Genomic DNA, 16,007 nt, shown 5'->3' on the forward strand with positions numbered 1-16,007 from the left:
TAATATGGTGATCGCAAGCAAGTTTGATGATATTCTTGATGGAACCTAGCCATGCCCTTCATGGTTTCTTCCTAATCCAAATTCTACCTCTACCTCGACAATTAGATCCAGGTTGTAAATCCATAATACATCACTTAGCAATGCCAAAATAGATTGGTGATGAGTTGGATTTATTCTTCACTCACTAAATAGATGATGACTCAGATCATGAGTTGCAATCATCTTCCCCCACTTTTAAGAATGACAAATCAATATATCTATATATATATAACATTTTCTTTTTCTTTTTTTTTTTCTCTAGGCATTCATCCTTGATTTTAATTACTTGAAAATCACTTTTATGTGGCTTAAGAGAATTCATTGGCAACTCATATATATATATAATACTTTTTTTTTCATTCTCACACATAAGGATTCATTCTTGCTTTCTATAGCTTGAAAATCACTTCTATGTGGGTTAAGAGGATTCACTGGTTGCTCCTCAATATACAACTAAGGTACTAGGTTTTGAAGATCATTGGAAGCCCCCCTTACCCCTTTGGCTTCACCTCAAGCTCTCTGTTTAACCTATATTTAAAAGGAAACTAAATTAAAAACTCGATATATTGATTTCATTAGCAAACACATCTAGAAAGCAAGTTATTAATTCTAAAACTTAAAAAAACAAAACAAAACAAAACAAAACAAAAGAACATGAAGATGCTTTTGCACGAAAAATTGATTAGATGCTTGCCCCTCAACCTAAACACCACAATGTCCTTATTGTATCTTAAAAACCATAAAAATAAGACAAAGTGGAAGTTCAAAGAAAAGGTACCCTTGTTTTTGGTGTAGCCCAACAACTTGAAGTGGTAGTACCATGCAAAAGAAATTAAAAAAAAATAAAAATAAAAATAAGAAGTCTCTATTTTATTCAAAAGGAAAACTAAAACAAGCCGATCTTCGCTCCCCTCATTTCATCCTACACCCAATTCATACTAATCAAGGAAGCATTAGTGAGAAAAAGAATACAAAACAAATTGAAAGGAAGGAAGGGATTATTTGCATAGTAATTTGGTACGAACTAATGTAAGAAAGAAGACTTGTCACAAAAGACAATACATTTCATTATTTTATAGAGAATTGGTAAGTGATGGTAATGTGTTTCTTTTTAACAAGTTGAAGAGGCAAAATGTTGTTTTTTAGAAAGTTTGAGAGGCAAAATATTGGTTTTTGAATGTGAGGGAGTAAAGTGTAAAACATTTAGAAGGTTGAGATATTTAAACTTTTATAATAATTAAAAATAATAAAAAACATTTTTTATTATCCTTCCCATTTTAATTATTTTTATGCTTGAGAATGAAGATTGAAAAACTTAATATGATTTTTAAGGTCTTATTATTGAATCCATATCAATCCAAAAGTGGCATTAAGCACAACATATCATGATTATAATTTCATTTCATTACTTTTTACTCAATTTACTTTCTATTTTATACGTTGAACATAGGAATGACAACGAGGCGAGTTTGGGACAGGTCATTCCCATCCCATTCCCGCACTCAATTATATAGTTATTTCTCATCCCTGGCACAAACCCGTGTCAGGGTAGGTTGATTGGTTCCCATCCCCGTTAACAAAGGAATTAATAACCCCATCCTCGCCCCGTCCCGAATGTCCATTAGCCCTAACCCTAATTGGCAATGAGCAAATCTCATACCCAAATGCACTTTCCTTTCACTAATTATGATAATATACCAAATATGAAAAAATAATATCAAAGTTGAAATTAACACCACGACAATCAATAATTTTAAACTCATAGTTAACTTAAATAATTCAAAATTAATGCAAAACACAAAAAAAAAAAAAAAAACCGTCCGAACCATTCACAAGAGAATAGAATGAAAACTGAACCAAACGAGAAAATGGGTCAATATCAGCCATGAATGTGATTCTCTCTTCAAGCCAATCTTTGAACCAAGACTTCATCAAATCTACTACTTCAAAAGCTTTCGCGTTCCTTTTGTGTTGTGCTCTCGAACAAAGACTTCAAGACTTCAATCTTTAAACAAGATGGAATTGATTTCAGAGTATTTTAGTTAGTGTGATGGAGGAAGAAAAAGTAGTATTGATCCTGGAGATAGGGTTTCAAGTAGTGCATCAGAGGAAGAAGAAGAAGAAGAAGAAGTGGCTGTCGAGAAGAAGAAGAAGCGGCTGTCAGAATTAGGACAAATGGGAAGAATGAAAGACCGTTGTATCAGAGAAGGAAGAAGAAGGAGGAGTGACTGTCAGAATTAAGGCAAATGGGAAAGAATGAAGTATATATATGGGGAGTTTTTTTGACATTTTAGTAGTTGCTAAAGGGTAATTTTGTAAATGTATATTCAGGGCGGGGTGGGGTAAGGTGGGTTGGAACAAAATCCATACCTGTCCCAAACCCGATTCGGGTTTTTAAAATATTCTCATACTCGACCTATACCCGTTTATTATATTTTACACTCATCCTAATAGGGGTGGGACGGGACGGGTTACCCGATTAGCCTAGAAAATTGTCATCCCTTTGAACTCATTTATATTTTGATCTCATTTATTGGTACAAGTATCAATTTTTATTTATTTATATGTGGCGGATCTTTTTATGATAAACTCCAAATTAGAGTAGGGACAATTACAACAAAGGGGAACCTAGAGGCTTTAGATTATGCATAATTACTATTAAGTCTTTAAATTTTTATGGACAACATAAATGACATTTTCGCACATGTTTAGAGCACTTGTACTAAATGTACAACATATTTGTTCTAAGTGTACAAGGTATGGAAGTCTATATCTATGATGAATATATTTACTTTTTTTTTTCTTTGTTTATATTTTATACCATTGGAAACATTATTTACACACTTGTCTAAATGTCAAATACAATATTTTTTTTTTTTTTGTATTCTAATTAATAGGTAAGGTATTTGTACTGGTTGTATAAGGATTGTATAAGTCTGTCTATTGTTAATATATTTACATATTTTTATGGATGTTAATAAAAATATGAAAGTGTCTTTTACATTTAGTATAATTGTCTATCTTGTACATGTATGAATATATGTATATATATAAAGACAAATATGTACATAAATTCATAATATACATATTTGTACATATTTTATATAGCTGTTATTTAATTAAATTTCAAAAATAAAAAATTTCAAAATTTCAAAATAAAAATAATAATAATTGAGCATTAAATTAGTGAAAAAAGTAAGATAAACAAGTCTTAATTAATTTAAAAAAATTGTAAATTTCAAAATAGCAAATAATAATAATCGAACATTAAATTAATGAAAAATAAACTAGGATAATAGTTGCAACTCAAATAAATAAATAAATAAAAAAGAACTATATGAATATTCAATAAATTTTGAGAAAAATGATCTAATAAAGAAAGATTTTATTTATTATTTTATAAAAAAAAAATTGTAATCTTAATATATTAAATATCATGAGTACTAAAGGATAAATTTTAAAATATTAAATAGTTTTACTACTCAAATATCATCCATCATCATATTGCATAAACTTTTAATCTCAAATATGCATTTTATATGGACTTTAGGCTCATTCACTAAAAATGAAAATATCCCTTTTTAAAAGCCATATTAGGTATTTTTTGGATGATAAATTATTCATATATTCTTGAGAGCAAATTGGAAACTTCCTTTGGCTGAAATACCCTTTAAGGTCGCTATTGGTCATTATTACTCTTTTATCATAAGTGAAAATTATCAAAAAGGGTTGGTGAGAGTTGGTAATTCCTTTAAAAGTCTCTATGTTTATAAATTCCTACCAAAGTCATGATTTGAAAAATTGATCATTTTAGAATTTCAATTATACCCTTTTAGCCTTTTCCTCTTATTCTCATCTAACTTTACTTTTATATTTTTTTTTACACATTCTTATAATTAACTATTAATATTAATATTATTTATTATATTAGCATTTTTAATTATTCATGTTATTATTAATATCATTCTTATTAATATTATCTATTATTTTTATGATTATTATTGACCTTATTATTTATACTTTTAACATTATATTAAAAACAATATTATTATATTTTTATTATTACTATTACAAAGAAACTAATTTCTATTTTTTTATTTTTAAGGTTGTAAGCTTTATTAAAAAATTATTATTGATTAATTAAATTATTGTTATTATTATTATTACTATTATTATTATTAATACCTCATTAATATTATTATTTATGATATTAGTTTTATATTATTAATAAACTAATATTATATCCAAGCTATAGATATGATAAAAATGCATTGATGAGATGATGTATTAATATAGACGCTAATAAGACAAAATAAGATAGGCTTGATTTTGAAGGGCAAAATATAAGGTTATATTTGACTTTTTACATTTTTAGGTATTTTAAAACTTATTAAAGTGATAGACCTTTGGAAGCACATCCTATATATGGTATTTTTCCCCTATCATAATTGTCCCGTTACTATAATAATAAACAATAAAAATAAATAAATAAAATGATTAAAAAAAAAACCTATAAAAATGGTAGTTGTTTTAACTTGTTTTACCCGATTTGGGTGGGGCAGAAGTCAAAATCCAGAAATGGGAAAGTTGGAACCTAGGGTCAAAAGGTTGATGAGATGAGTTGGCATTGGGATCCTGGGTTTCTCCGCCGTTACTGGAGACACAAACAAGTGTTTTGATTCAACCAACACCAAGACACCCACCACCTCCTTCCTCCTTAAACTTTTTATATGCTCCAAATGACTGTAAATCCTTACCACTTTCCTCTTGTTTTCAACACTCCAAAACAGCCCTTTAACCTCACCTCTCTTCGATGGCCTTCTCATCCTCCTCTCTCTCACCTTTCCCCTCCATTTCCTCCATTGATCAGCCCACAAGACCTTCAACAACAAGATCTACTGTAACTCCTTTTTTTTTTTCTTTTTTCTTTTTTTTTTTCTTTTTTTTTAGCTTTTTGGTTTGATTTTATTTACTTTTGTGTAGATCTTTGGTTCCAAGCCGAAACTGAGCGTAATTGAGCAGACCCATGTGACCAATTTGGCTTCTTTGAAGTAAGTTGGTATTTGGTGTTTAATTGCCTTTCTTTCTTTCTTTCTTTCTTTCTTTCTTTCCCCCCCCCCCTGCGTTTTGAGCTTATTCTATGTGGGCCGACAAATGGTGGGATAAATGTGAAATAGAAGGATTAGGACCGGTTGGGTTTCAGAGTGGCTGTTGTAGATTGCATATATTTTTCTTTTCTTTTCCTCTCCTATGATTTCTCAGCAACCAGATGGAGCAGTGCAAGATCGATTTGATCTGGGTAATGGGTGTTCGCTGATTTTGGTAACCCTCTTGTTTGGTTTAAATTTTATCCTTTGTTTGGTTACTGAGAAAGCTGTCGAGAAGAGAAGAGAATTAAGAGTTTTGATTTTGATTTTGATTTTGATTTCGGAGAAGTGAAGAAATTAGCTTCACTAAGCCAAATTGTTTTATATAGTGCAATTAATTGGAGTTCTTAGGGCTCTTGAACCAAACAGAAAATTGATTAAATAACATCTTCAATGTCTTATCATATTTTAGGTAAGAGATTGATATTGAATTTAATGGTTCTTTTAGCTAGTGTAGCGTCTTTATTTCTTGCAAACGAACTGTTTGAAAAAATGCCTATCATGATTATAATTTTGGCAGCACTCAATTCCAGTGAGAATTTTAGGGCCATATTTGAAGAAATAATAAGGGTTTGCACACCTCTTGTTAATTGTTCTGATGGGCAGTTTTTCAGCTGGAAATTGTTGGAAAAGTTTTTCCCCTAGTTCCAAATTTTGTTTGGATTTTTTTAATTAAGTGCTGATTTTCATCAAATGGTTTTATTTTTTATTACATGATGAAATGTAATTGAATTCCAGTCACATTTCTGAGTTGCTTGCCGATGTTTCTGCTAAATTAATGAAAAAATTAAAGGCCCTTTTTTTTAAACCTGAAATTTTACAAATTCAGAACTTTCTTTGGTTAAGGCTGTTTATTTCAAGCTGAATTGTAGCCCTTTTGAACTCATGAAGCCTGCGTGAATCCTATTCAGCTGAATGGTCATGGCCAGTTACCAAATTTGAAAAACATAGCTCATGGAAAGGAAATATTTAATACTTGTCTCCCCTCACTTTGGTAACTTCCAAAGACTGAAAAATGAAATTTTAAAGTCATGGTTTGGTTAAATCACCTAACTTAGATGGCAATTGTTTTTATGCTTGACTGTAACCCTCCTTTTCTGTTTGTAGTAGCCCTCATCCCTTAGCTTCAAGTCCTTGGAATCTTCTTCTTATTTCTGTTGAAGAACATGATAACATTATGTGCCTAAATCTTACAAACTTAAACTTATAGGAAAATTGGTTGTTCAACATAGTATTAGAGTAGGTTTCAATACTAGGATATGTGGGTTATAAGCCCACATGTATATGATGCTCTCTATCATATTGGACTACCAATTTTCCTAAAAGTTTAAGCTTGTGGTATTTGGGCTTACAATGTATGCTCTCCAACACACTCTCTCACGTATGGCTCCATGCCAAAAGCTTAAGCTTGTAGGATTTGTGCTCATGATGTATATCATGCGCTTTATGCTTACTGCAGCATAATATGAAAATTCTACAAGCTTAAGCATTTAGGATTTGGGCCTATGTCATGCTCTATAACAATATTAATTTAACGAGTTTAGTAGGATGATTTCTTGGCATAACAAGCATCTAATTTTTACTCTTTGATGATTTATTTATAGGAGTCATATTTTTAAGATAACAGACTACCAGCCTTCAGGATTGACCCCAAAAGATAAGAATGTCCCCATTTTAGTTTAAACTGCTTATTATGTGATTCTGTTGACTTACCATATTTACTAAGACTTTTGTTTTATGCTACTCCAAATTTCTGGCTTGTCCACTTGCATCAGCAGTCAATCTCTGAGATTAAAAGCTTCAAGAGAGTCTCCGGGACTGACTCAGGAACTTACAAGCGACAGACTGGAGAGTATAGCAGAAATTGAAAACAGATATGATGTCTTTGATGAAGTGAAACATCGGTTTTTAAGTTTCAAAAAGCACAAATATTTGTAAGCATCAAATAATTTTCACTAAGGCTATTTTCCTTTGTAGAACAATGAGTTTATACGCTTGCATGTTTTGAGCAGGGAAAATTTAGAATGCTTTCAAAATCTAGCCACTGCTCAGGCACCGAAGGTGGGTTCCCTACTATGGATATTGACTTTTTTTTTTTTCTTTCTTATTTTGGGTCCATGCATTGTAAATTTTTTAGTATTGTATTGTTTGCTTTGCTGTGGCATATGCCTCATTTTTGTTACCGAGGAGATAATCCAATCTTGGTACTAACAACTTCAAGAACAGTTCATGGTTATTGCTTGTGCTGATTCTAGAGTTTGTCCCTCCAAGATCCTGGGATTTGAACCAGGAGAAGCTTTTATGGTTCGAAACGTGGCAAATCTGGTGCCTCTGTATGAGGTATCTAATAGTTCTCACTGGTTTCATGTCTACTTAACTAATAAGCATGAATGGCACAAAATGAAAATAAGCTTGTTTAGATGAATGGAAAACTTAAGAATCTGTACTGAATTCCATATTTTTCATTCTTGTCTTTGTCTTTGTCCTATATTTATTGTTTTTTTTTCTGATGCAGAATGGACCCACAGAAACAAATGCTGCTCTTGAGTTTGCTGTAAATACTCTTGAGGTGAGGGTTCAGACAGCTCCACATGTTTCCTTCAATGAACAGAAGAAACTTGTGAATTCTTGAAGCAATGATAATGGCAAAATTGTCTTGAAATTCAGGAACATTTCATAAAAAAATAAAAATAAACAATAAAAAAGAAAAAAGAAAAATAAAAGAAAAAAGAATTCTAAATAAGTAAATTAATTTGAATGAAAGACAAAAAGTAAACAATAAAAAAAGGATTCTAGTGCAGTATGAAAGAAGCATATCTTCTCCCTCTGGAGTTATTTTGATTAGTTTAGGAACATTGGCTATTCTCATGAATATTTTTGGAAATTTCTAATTTTAGCTAATATTTTTGGTGCTTTGAGAATAAATTCACATATGATTTGAACTTTTGCCATGATGACTCAGATTACTCCATAGTTGGGCTCTCAAACATCAAATGAAATGGGCAACAGTTTCATCACAAGTCTGACTGCAATATTTCTCTCCTACTATGAGAATCAGAAAATTTTAGTTTCTTTGTACAGGTTGAAAATATTCTAGTCATTGGCCACAGCTGCTGTGGGGGAATTCGTGCCCTTATGGGTATGGAAGAAGAAGTAGACTCAAGGTTTGGCTAAGACAGATGCATTTGGTTCTCTTGATGAGTGGCTTCTAGTTTGTTTTATCTAGTGCCACTGTATTTCTCATTTAGTTACTTTGCTTTTCAGTAGCTTCATTCAAAGTTGGGTTGTTGTTGGGAAGAATGCAAAGTTAAGAGCCAAGGCTACTGCTTCCAAACTTAGCTTTGATCAGCAGTGCAGAAACTGTGAAAAGGTGCTATTTTTGTCCTTAAACTGGAATATCTGACACACATGACAAAGCTTGATCAAGGAGATTTTTTCGCTTCTTAGTTCTTTCATAATAGTATTGCATTATTTCTGTTATCAGGGATTTAAATTAGCCATTGAATTTACCATAATTGGGCACCCTCTTATCCAAGACATTCTTAACCTTGTTCTGGGTTTCTATAGAGGATTTTCTTTTCTGTTTCCTTTGGGGGCAGGAGATCAGAGCATTTTCCCTTTTTTTTAAAACATCCATTTTAAGGCCATTGATCCAGTAACCCCGTATTCTTATGAGAAGATTACTTTAACCAAGGGCATTCAAAAGCCAAGTTTTTATACATTGGATAAGAAACAGAAATGGTTACTGAAACTTCCTCTGCAATAGGATGGCTGTCTTATTCACAAAAATACACAGGGGATCAAAACTGGTGGCACAATAAAAAAATCTCTAGCAGATTCAAAATCCCTAAAGGAAATCTGAGTTGAGGCTGTGAGGAAAGACACTAAAACTTTTGTTTGAAATCCAATATGATCCTAGGTAGAGAATGACGATTTCCAGACAGAAAAAAGAACAAAGAAAAAGGAAAACCAGTCCTTTTAAAAACAATGCATCAAACTGTTTTTGTAGATTGTGTCTCCAATCATAATATAGATTAGAAGAATGAAGATGCCCCTGTTTTTTGCTCCAATGATATCTCTAGATTCCTATTTCATGAGCTTCATCCTTTTGAAGACAATTGATTTTGGCACTCGATTTCTTAATATAAATGCAACCTTCCCCAGTGTAGATAATAAAACATTGAAGAACTCGGTGCATTAAAGTTCTTAAAGAGTCCATTATGGATTAATACTTCAGCTACTTGAATGAAGTTTAGATGATACTATGGTTGCCCATGGACCCTTTTATGCATCATATTAGGTATCAGGGAAAATGCATTCTGAATCTATTTTTGTTTGAACTTCTTTTATATTTTTTTAACAGGAATCCATCAACTGTTCATTGTTGAACCTTCTCACTTACCCATGGATTAAAGAACGAGTGGAAAGAGGAATGCTTTCAATTCATGGTGGCTACTACGATTTTGTCAACTGTACTTTTGAGAAATGGACTCTGGACTATAAGGAAAGTGGCAGATACCTGGTCAAGGACAGAGTATTTTGGGCCTGAATTTTGCTTTGATCTTCCCATTCCCCCTTTCGGTCTGTTTGTTTTTATTTGTCTATTTATTTACATTTCCTTCTTCTGGTAAGTGCATGTTTAATGTAACTGTTTGAAATGATAAAATTGATATGCAATGTAGACAAGTCAAGGTGTGAGAACATAAAGTTCACGTAAGAATAGAGAATGAAAATAAGAAATTAATTATATTTTCATTTGTTAATGTGTTTAGATTGTTTTTTAGAATGAGAATAAAAATAAAAATTTCGTTAGAACGGGAATGAAATCCCACTTCCACTAAAATTTTGATTTCTCGTTTCCACAGGGTATTCGGATTTCCTTTTATTTCCATCCTATTTTCATTCTTATTCCCACGTATCAAATGCATCTTAAGGCCATGTTTCAAACATGGGATTAAGAAATTAATTTTATTCTTATTTATTAATACATTTGAAATTATTATTATAGAAATCAAATCTCGCTCTCATTAGGATTTTTATATATTAATTTAAAATTAATAAATTATTTTTATATACTTTTTTAAACTTATTTCATTTATTTTTCGTCTTCTAAATAAAAAATTAATTATTTTAAAATATATAAAATTTTAACTAATTTAATTGTATTTCATTTTAATTTATATTTTTCATAATCAAACCAAACATTTTTCCTTAGTTTATAGCATTAAGGTTTCGGAATGGAGGTCATAATTTGTATAATACTTGCAAGAAAATCGCCAAGCATCTTCATGTTTTCTTACCATTATAGGGGAGAACGAAGGGGTAATAAACCTATAACTCACTAGTAGGTTCTTACTGTGTGCGCTTTGATTATCATGATCTATTTTACCATGAAGAGATCTTGTGGAACCAAGTAAATCTGTTGTGGACTATGGTGATTTATGTTACTAAGAAAGGTATTTATATTAAATAATACAAATACTCATCAACCTAGTAAATGGTAGGAGTGCAAATTGGACGGGTTGACTCGATCCAACCTGAATTCAACCTAATATTTGGACGATTTTGGGCAAATATTTTCATTACTTGGGTTGAACTTGAGTTAAGTTTTCTCAATTCAACCTCAATTTGGGTTGGACTCAAGTTCAAGTTCAGACAATTCAAATTTAACCCAAACCCTATTTAATATTTTTATAATATTTATTAATATTTTCAGAATTGGACCAGATATTGGACCAAAAAAATTACTGGTTCACGATTCACTGATCGAACAATGGTTAAAACTTAGTTGAACCGATAAGGTCATAAAGATATAATTTATATTTTAATAAAATTTAAAACAATTATAAAAAATTAATATATATTATTAAAAACTTTAATAATATTTTATTTTTTATGTTCAATATGTCAAATTAAATGATAAAATATTAAATTTTATTAAATAAAATATGTATAATATTTAAATATGAAGATATATTTAAAATAAAAAAAAATTATAATGTTTAATTTAATTACATATGTACGTATTTTGTTATTTTAAAATTTTAAAAATTATTATATTGATTAATTTATATTATTTTTATGTTTATAATTGATAATTATTATAAAAATAATAGTAGATATAAATATTTATATTTGTTTAAATGTTTAATATGATAAAAATAAAAAATAAAAAGGATATATAGACATTTACCAAATTATTAATCAACCAGTCGTGTGGCACAGTGGTAGGCCACTGTAATATTTAAATAAGTGGTATTTATACTTGCAAACCTTGGGAACAAGCAAACGGGCTTGGAATGAATGAACTTGGTTCAGAAGATCGGTAAGCCCATTTAGGTTTTGGTCAACCAATGGTTGACTGGTTCCTAAAGAACCGGACGATCCGTTTGGTTAGATGGTTTGACCACTGGTTTGAACAGCGGTCCAACCTATCTCCGGTCCATTTCACCAACCCGTCGCTCAACGGTTCCACCGGTTTTCAAAACAATGATATATATATATATAATGTCTATTATCCTAGATGATAATATTAATTTTTTTTTAGATTTAAAAAAATTAAATTATAATTATATTATATATTTTTTCATTTTTTTAAAAATGTATATAAGTTTATTTTTTACCTTTTTATAGTTATATTGAAATTTTGCATTATTTATTATTTAAATTTTAGTACAAATATATATATATAAACCATTATTAATGAATTTTGAATTTTATAACCCAATGAACCCAAAAAATTTAAGTCTAACTTGATCAACTCGAGTTTAACTTGATTAATTTGGGTTTAACTCAACCAACCCCAGCTCAACCCGAATTTAGAAAATAAAGTTGAGTTGGGTTTGAGTTGAGCACCTCAAGCTAAAAATTGGGTTGGGTTGAACTTGAATTAACCATCAACTCGAACAACTCACCCAAGTTGCAGCTCTAGAAAATGGAGTGCTTAATATGTATGCCATAATTCTTTTTGATTTATTTTACTCTTGTGCTTTTTAGAATATAAAATAAAATAAATGATGTGGCCTTACATGAACATTTGCATTTTGTAGGGGACAAGGGATTTTGATTTCATAATTGGTGAAATTGTAAGATCACATTACTTGAGAGATATGTCTCCGTTTTATTAATTGTATTTTAATAATTTCAACATTGATGAAAAGCTATTTCCACACTTGTATAAACATGAATAGCTATTTAAAAATAATTAATATTTTATACATTTTTTTTTTTGTCAAAGCTACTATTTTTCATCATTCAGGTACTACATTTTTATGATATAGGTACCACATTTGATCATCTTAAGTACCACATTTAACCGATGAATACATGAAACTTGAATTATTTTTAAAAGATTACTATTTTGTAATTATTTTTACATAAATGTGTGGAAATTCACTTTTTTTTAAATATTTTTTGTCACGTAAGATTGATCATAAAATAGAAAATTAATGGAATTTTAAAATGTTTAAGGCTATTTTTATGACATTGTGTGGACCCCTCATTTTTGCTCGATGTGTTCCCACTTGATGGCGTGACTCGCTTTTTATTTATTTGGTGAAAAATATGATTTTTAGAAAAATATCTGGAGTCGCCACTTATTTTTGTTTTATTTTTTAAGAGAAAAACAAAAACCCTAAGTGTGACTCCTTAAGGAAAAACAGGTATGTGAGAAACCGAGTCTGGTTCTGGGGTCAGGTTACTTATTGGGAAGGTACGATAAAGACCATAACACCCTTCTAAGCCCCTAAAAACGGGTTTCTACTAAATAAGGTGAAACAAGCCTGACAATTAACTAGGAGATCAATAGATACCAAAATGATCATAGATAAAAAACAAGTCATGATAATGGATAAATAAACAAAGTGAGAGTGAGAGCATACCTTGGCAGTAAGTAATAAAGTGATATCATGAAACAATGTTAGCTCAAGTATAAAATCATCACATGCATATCAAAGAGTAAGACAAAGATCAAACAATATTCATTAAGCATAACAGTTGACGATCAGAAGAGAAAACTCATATGTAGAGCCCCCACCAAAGCCTAATTTATCTTGCATGAATTAGTCTCACAAATTCCATTATTTTATAATTATGAAAAATTCATTCTTGCTTATTAGAAATCAAGAAAAACAGAAAATTATTTTAAAATCAAAGAAAATTTGTGAAAATGCTTACCTGAAAGGAAATGTAGCAAGTTTATTTAAAAACGGAATTTTTAGTAACTTAAAATCCTAATGAAGAATGAAAAGTGATAGAATTAAAAAATATTTGAAAACTAGAGTGGAATTAAAATTATTTGATAAAAATTGGAGTTTTGAAAATTAATTTTGAAAGAAAATGGAGTTTCAGAAATTAGAGTTTTGAAGATTAAATTAAAGAATTGAAGTTTTGAAAGAAATCGGAGTTTTGAAAATTAATTGAAAATTGGAGTTCTGGAAAATTACTTTTGAAAGTGGGAATCTTGGAAAATTATTTAAAAATTAAAGTTTTGAAAATTGGAGTTTTGAAAAGTATTTAAAAATAGGAAATTTGGAAAATTAAACTTTGATATAAAAAATATGAAGAATTAAAAAGGATGAGGTGTGGTAGTGGGATTGCATGCCAAGGTGGCCATGCAAAGTGTGGCCCCGAGTGCAAAGATGTCATGACCACTAAGCCGTAGATCAGAGACTATTGACCCACCAAAAGATGGCCATGGGTCCCATGCAGCTAAGCATGGAAGCCGTCCCCCACTCCTCCAAAATGAAGTGTTGTCCAGTTCCTCCATGGGTGCTCTTCAAAGGTGGTAGGGAAAAAAAAAAAAACCCATTAAAATGTAATAAAACAATGCAAAGTCTAATGGTCTAAAAAAAGAAGGGAGGGGGGGGGGGGATCTACAAATATGCCCCTCTTTGGTAGAGTTCACAAGTGCAAAGAATGTGAACATCGAAATGAAATGAGAGTGTGAATAATGAGTGTAATGAAGTGAACTCTACTGAAGAAAAAGAAAAACCCCTAAAGGTACATAAGTAGAACACAAACTCGCCCAAACCAACAGAGGAACAAAAAGGGGTTTAAAATCCTAAGAGAAGGGTAGCTCTTGGAGTACCTCTAAAGCTACGCTATGGATTCAGACTACCTCTAAAATGTCTCCAAAAGTAACTCGAAAATCGATGTCAAAGTTGAGTAGTAGTCGAACCACCTAGGAGCATAGGGATGAACATATATAGAAGGAAGACTACACATGCACCATACAAGAGTGTGAAGTGAGGGGCTCCAATGATAGAATCAAAACACAAGCTATGAGCTCAAAGAGCTATATTACACATAATGGAGGAGGACAAACTCTGGAAAATCATGACTTCGAACGCTTGAAATGTGGCTCTAAACACCAAGACTGAGACAAATGATTTTGAACAACTGTACTAAAGACAAGGCTCTGAACGCCAAACTATGGAGAGATATTAAATCTGAACGCTTGAAATTGGAAAAGATGAGTGACTCTGAACAACTAAAACCGATGAAAGAAATGGCTCTGAACGCCTAAAACTGGAAAAAAAATGGCTTTGAATGCCTATGAAGGAAAATGGTGGCTCTGAACGCTTAAAGGGTGAAAATGGCTTTGGATTGTGAGCTTAGGGCTCTAAATGCTAAAAGTGACTCTGGGTTATAAATGAGAAAAGCGACTCTGGGTCATGAGCTTAGGGCTCTAAATGTTAAAAATGACTGTGGGTCATAAATAAGAAGAATGACTCTAGGTTGTGAGCTCAAGACTCTGAATGCTAAGAATGACTCTGGGTCATAAATGAGAAGAACAACTCTCGGTCGTGAGCTCAAGGCTCTAGATGCTAAGAATGACTCAGGGTCATAAATGAGAAAAACAACTCTAGTTCGTGAACTCAAGGCTCTAAATGGAAAAGAAATGACTCTGACTCATAAATGAGAAAAACAACCCTAGGTCGTGAGCTTAGGGCTTTAAATGGAAAATATGAATTTGGGTCATAAATGAGAAAAGTGAATTTGGATCGTGAGCTCAGGGCTCTAAATCGAAAAGAAATGACTCTGGGTCATAAATGAGAAAAATGACTCTAGGTTGTTAGCTCAGGGTTCTAAATGGAAAATAAATGACTCTGGGTTATAAGTGAAAAAAACGACTCTAGGTTGTGAACTTAGGGCTCTAAATGGAAAAGAAATGACTCTAGGTCATAAATGAGAAAAACGACTCTAGGTTGTGAGCTTAGGGCTCTAAATGGAAAAGAAATGACTCTGGGTCAAAAATGAGAAAAATGACTCTAGGTCATGAGCTTAGGGCTCTAAATGGAAAAGAAATGACTATGGGTCATAAATGAGAAAAACGACTCTAGGTCGTGAGCTTAGGGCTCTAAATGGAAAACATGATTCTGGGTCATAAATGAGAAAAACGACTTTGGGTCGTAAGCTCAGGGCACTAAATGGAAAGAATGACTCTAGGTCATAAATGAGAAAAACAACTTTAGGTTGCGAGCTCCGTGATCTAAATGGAAAAGAAATGACTCTAGGTCATAAATGAGATAAACGACTCTAGGTCATGAGCTTTGAGATCTAAGTGGAAAAGAAATGACTCTGGACCATAAATGAGAAAAACGACTCTGGGTCGTGAGCTCTGGGTCGTGAGCTCTGGGCTCTAAATGGAAAAAAAATGACTCTGGGTCCTAAATGAGAAAAATCACTCTAGGTCGTGAGCTTCGGGCTCTAAATGGAAAAGAAATGAATCTAGGTCATAAATGAGAGAAACGACTCTGGATCATGAGCTCCGAGCTTTAAATGGAAAAGAAATGACTCTAGGTCATAAATGAGAAAAAC

General features: G+C 31.6%; 1 protein-coding gene across 8 annotated transcripts; it reads left to right on the plus strand.

Moving 5' to 3' along the window:
- The first annotated feature begins 4,632 nt into the window (after positions 1-4,632).
- Positions 4,633-9,949, plus strand: LOC100263997 (beta carbonic anhydrase 5, chloroplastic). 8 transcript variants are annotated; one of them, XM_010649824.3, is made up of 9 exons: positions 4,638-4,939; positions 5,023-5,090; positions 6,959-7,120; positions 7,199-7,247; positions 7,413-7,526; positions 7,702-7,755; positions 8,268-8,350; positions 8,451-8,556; positions 9,550-9,949. In XM_010649824.3, the coding sequence occupies exons 1-9, from the start codon at positions 4,853-4,855 to the stop codon at positions 9,733-9,735; spliced, it is 909 nt and encodes a 302-aa protein (XP_010648126.1). In that variant the 5' UTR covers positions 4,638-4,852; the 3' UTR covers positions 9,736-9,949. The 8 variants fall into 8 exon arrangements, with proteins under 8 accessions (XP_019074692.1, XP_059592015.1, XP_019074693.1 ...); XM_010649825.3 differs by having other exon boundaries at positions 6,962-7,120; XM_002263834.5 differs by having other exon boundaries at positions 6,965-7,120.
- Positions 9,950-16,007: the final 6,058 nt, after the last annotated feature.

The sequence above is a fragment of the Vitis vinifera genome, chromosome 3 (assembly GCF_030704535.1).
Source record: "Vitis vinifera cultivar Pinot Noir 40024 chromosome 3, ASM3070453v1".
NCBI lineage: Eukaryota > Viridiplantae > Streptophyta > Magnoliopsida > Vitales > Vitaceae > Vitis > Vitis vinifera.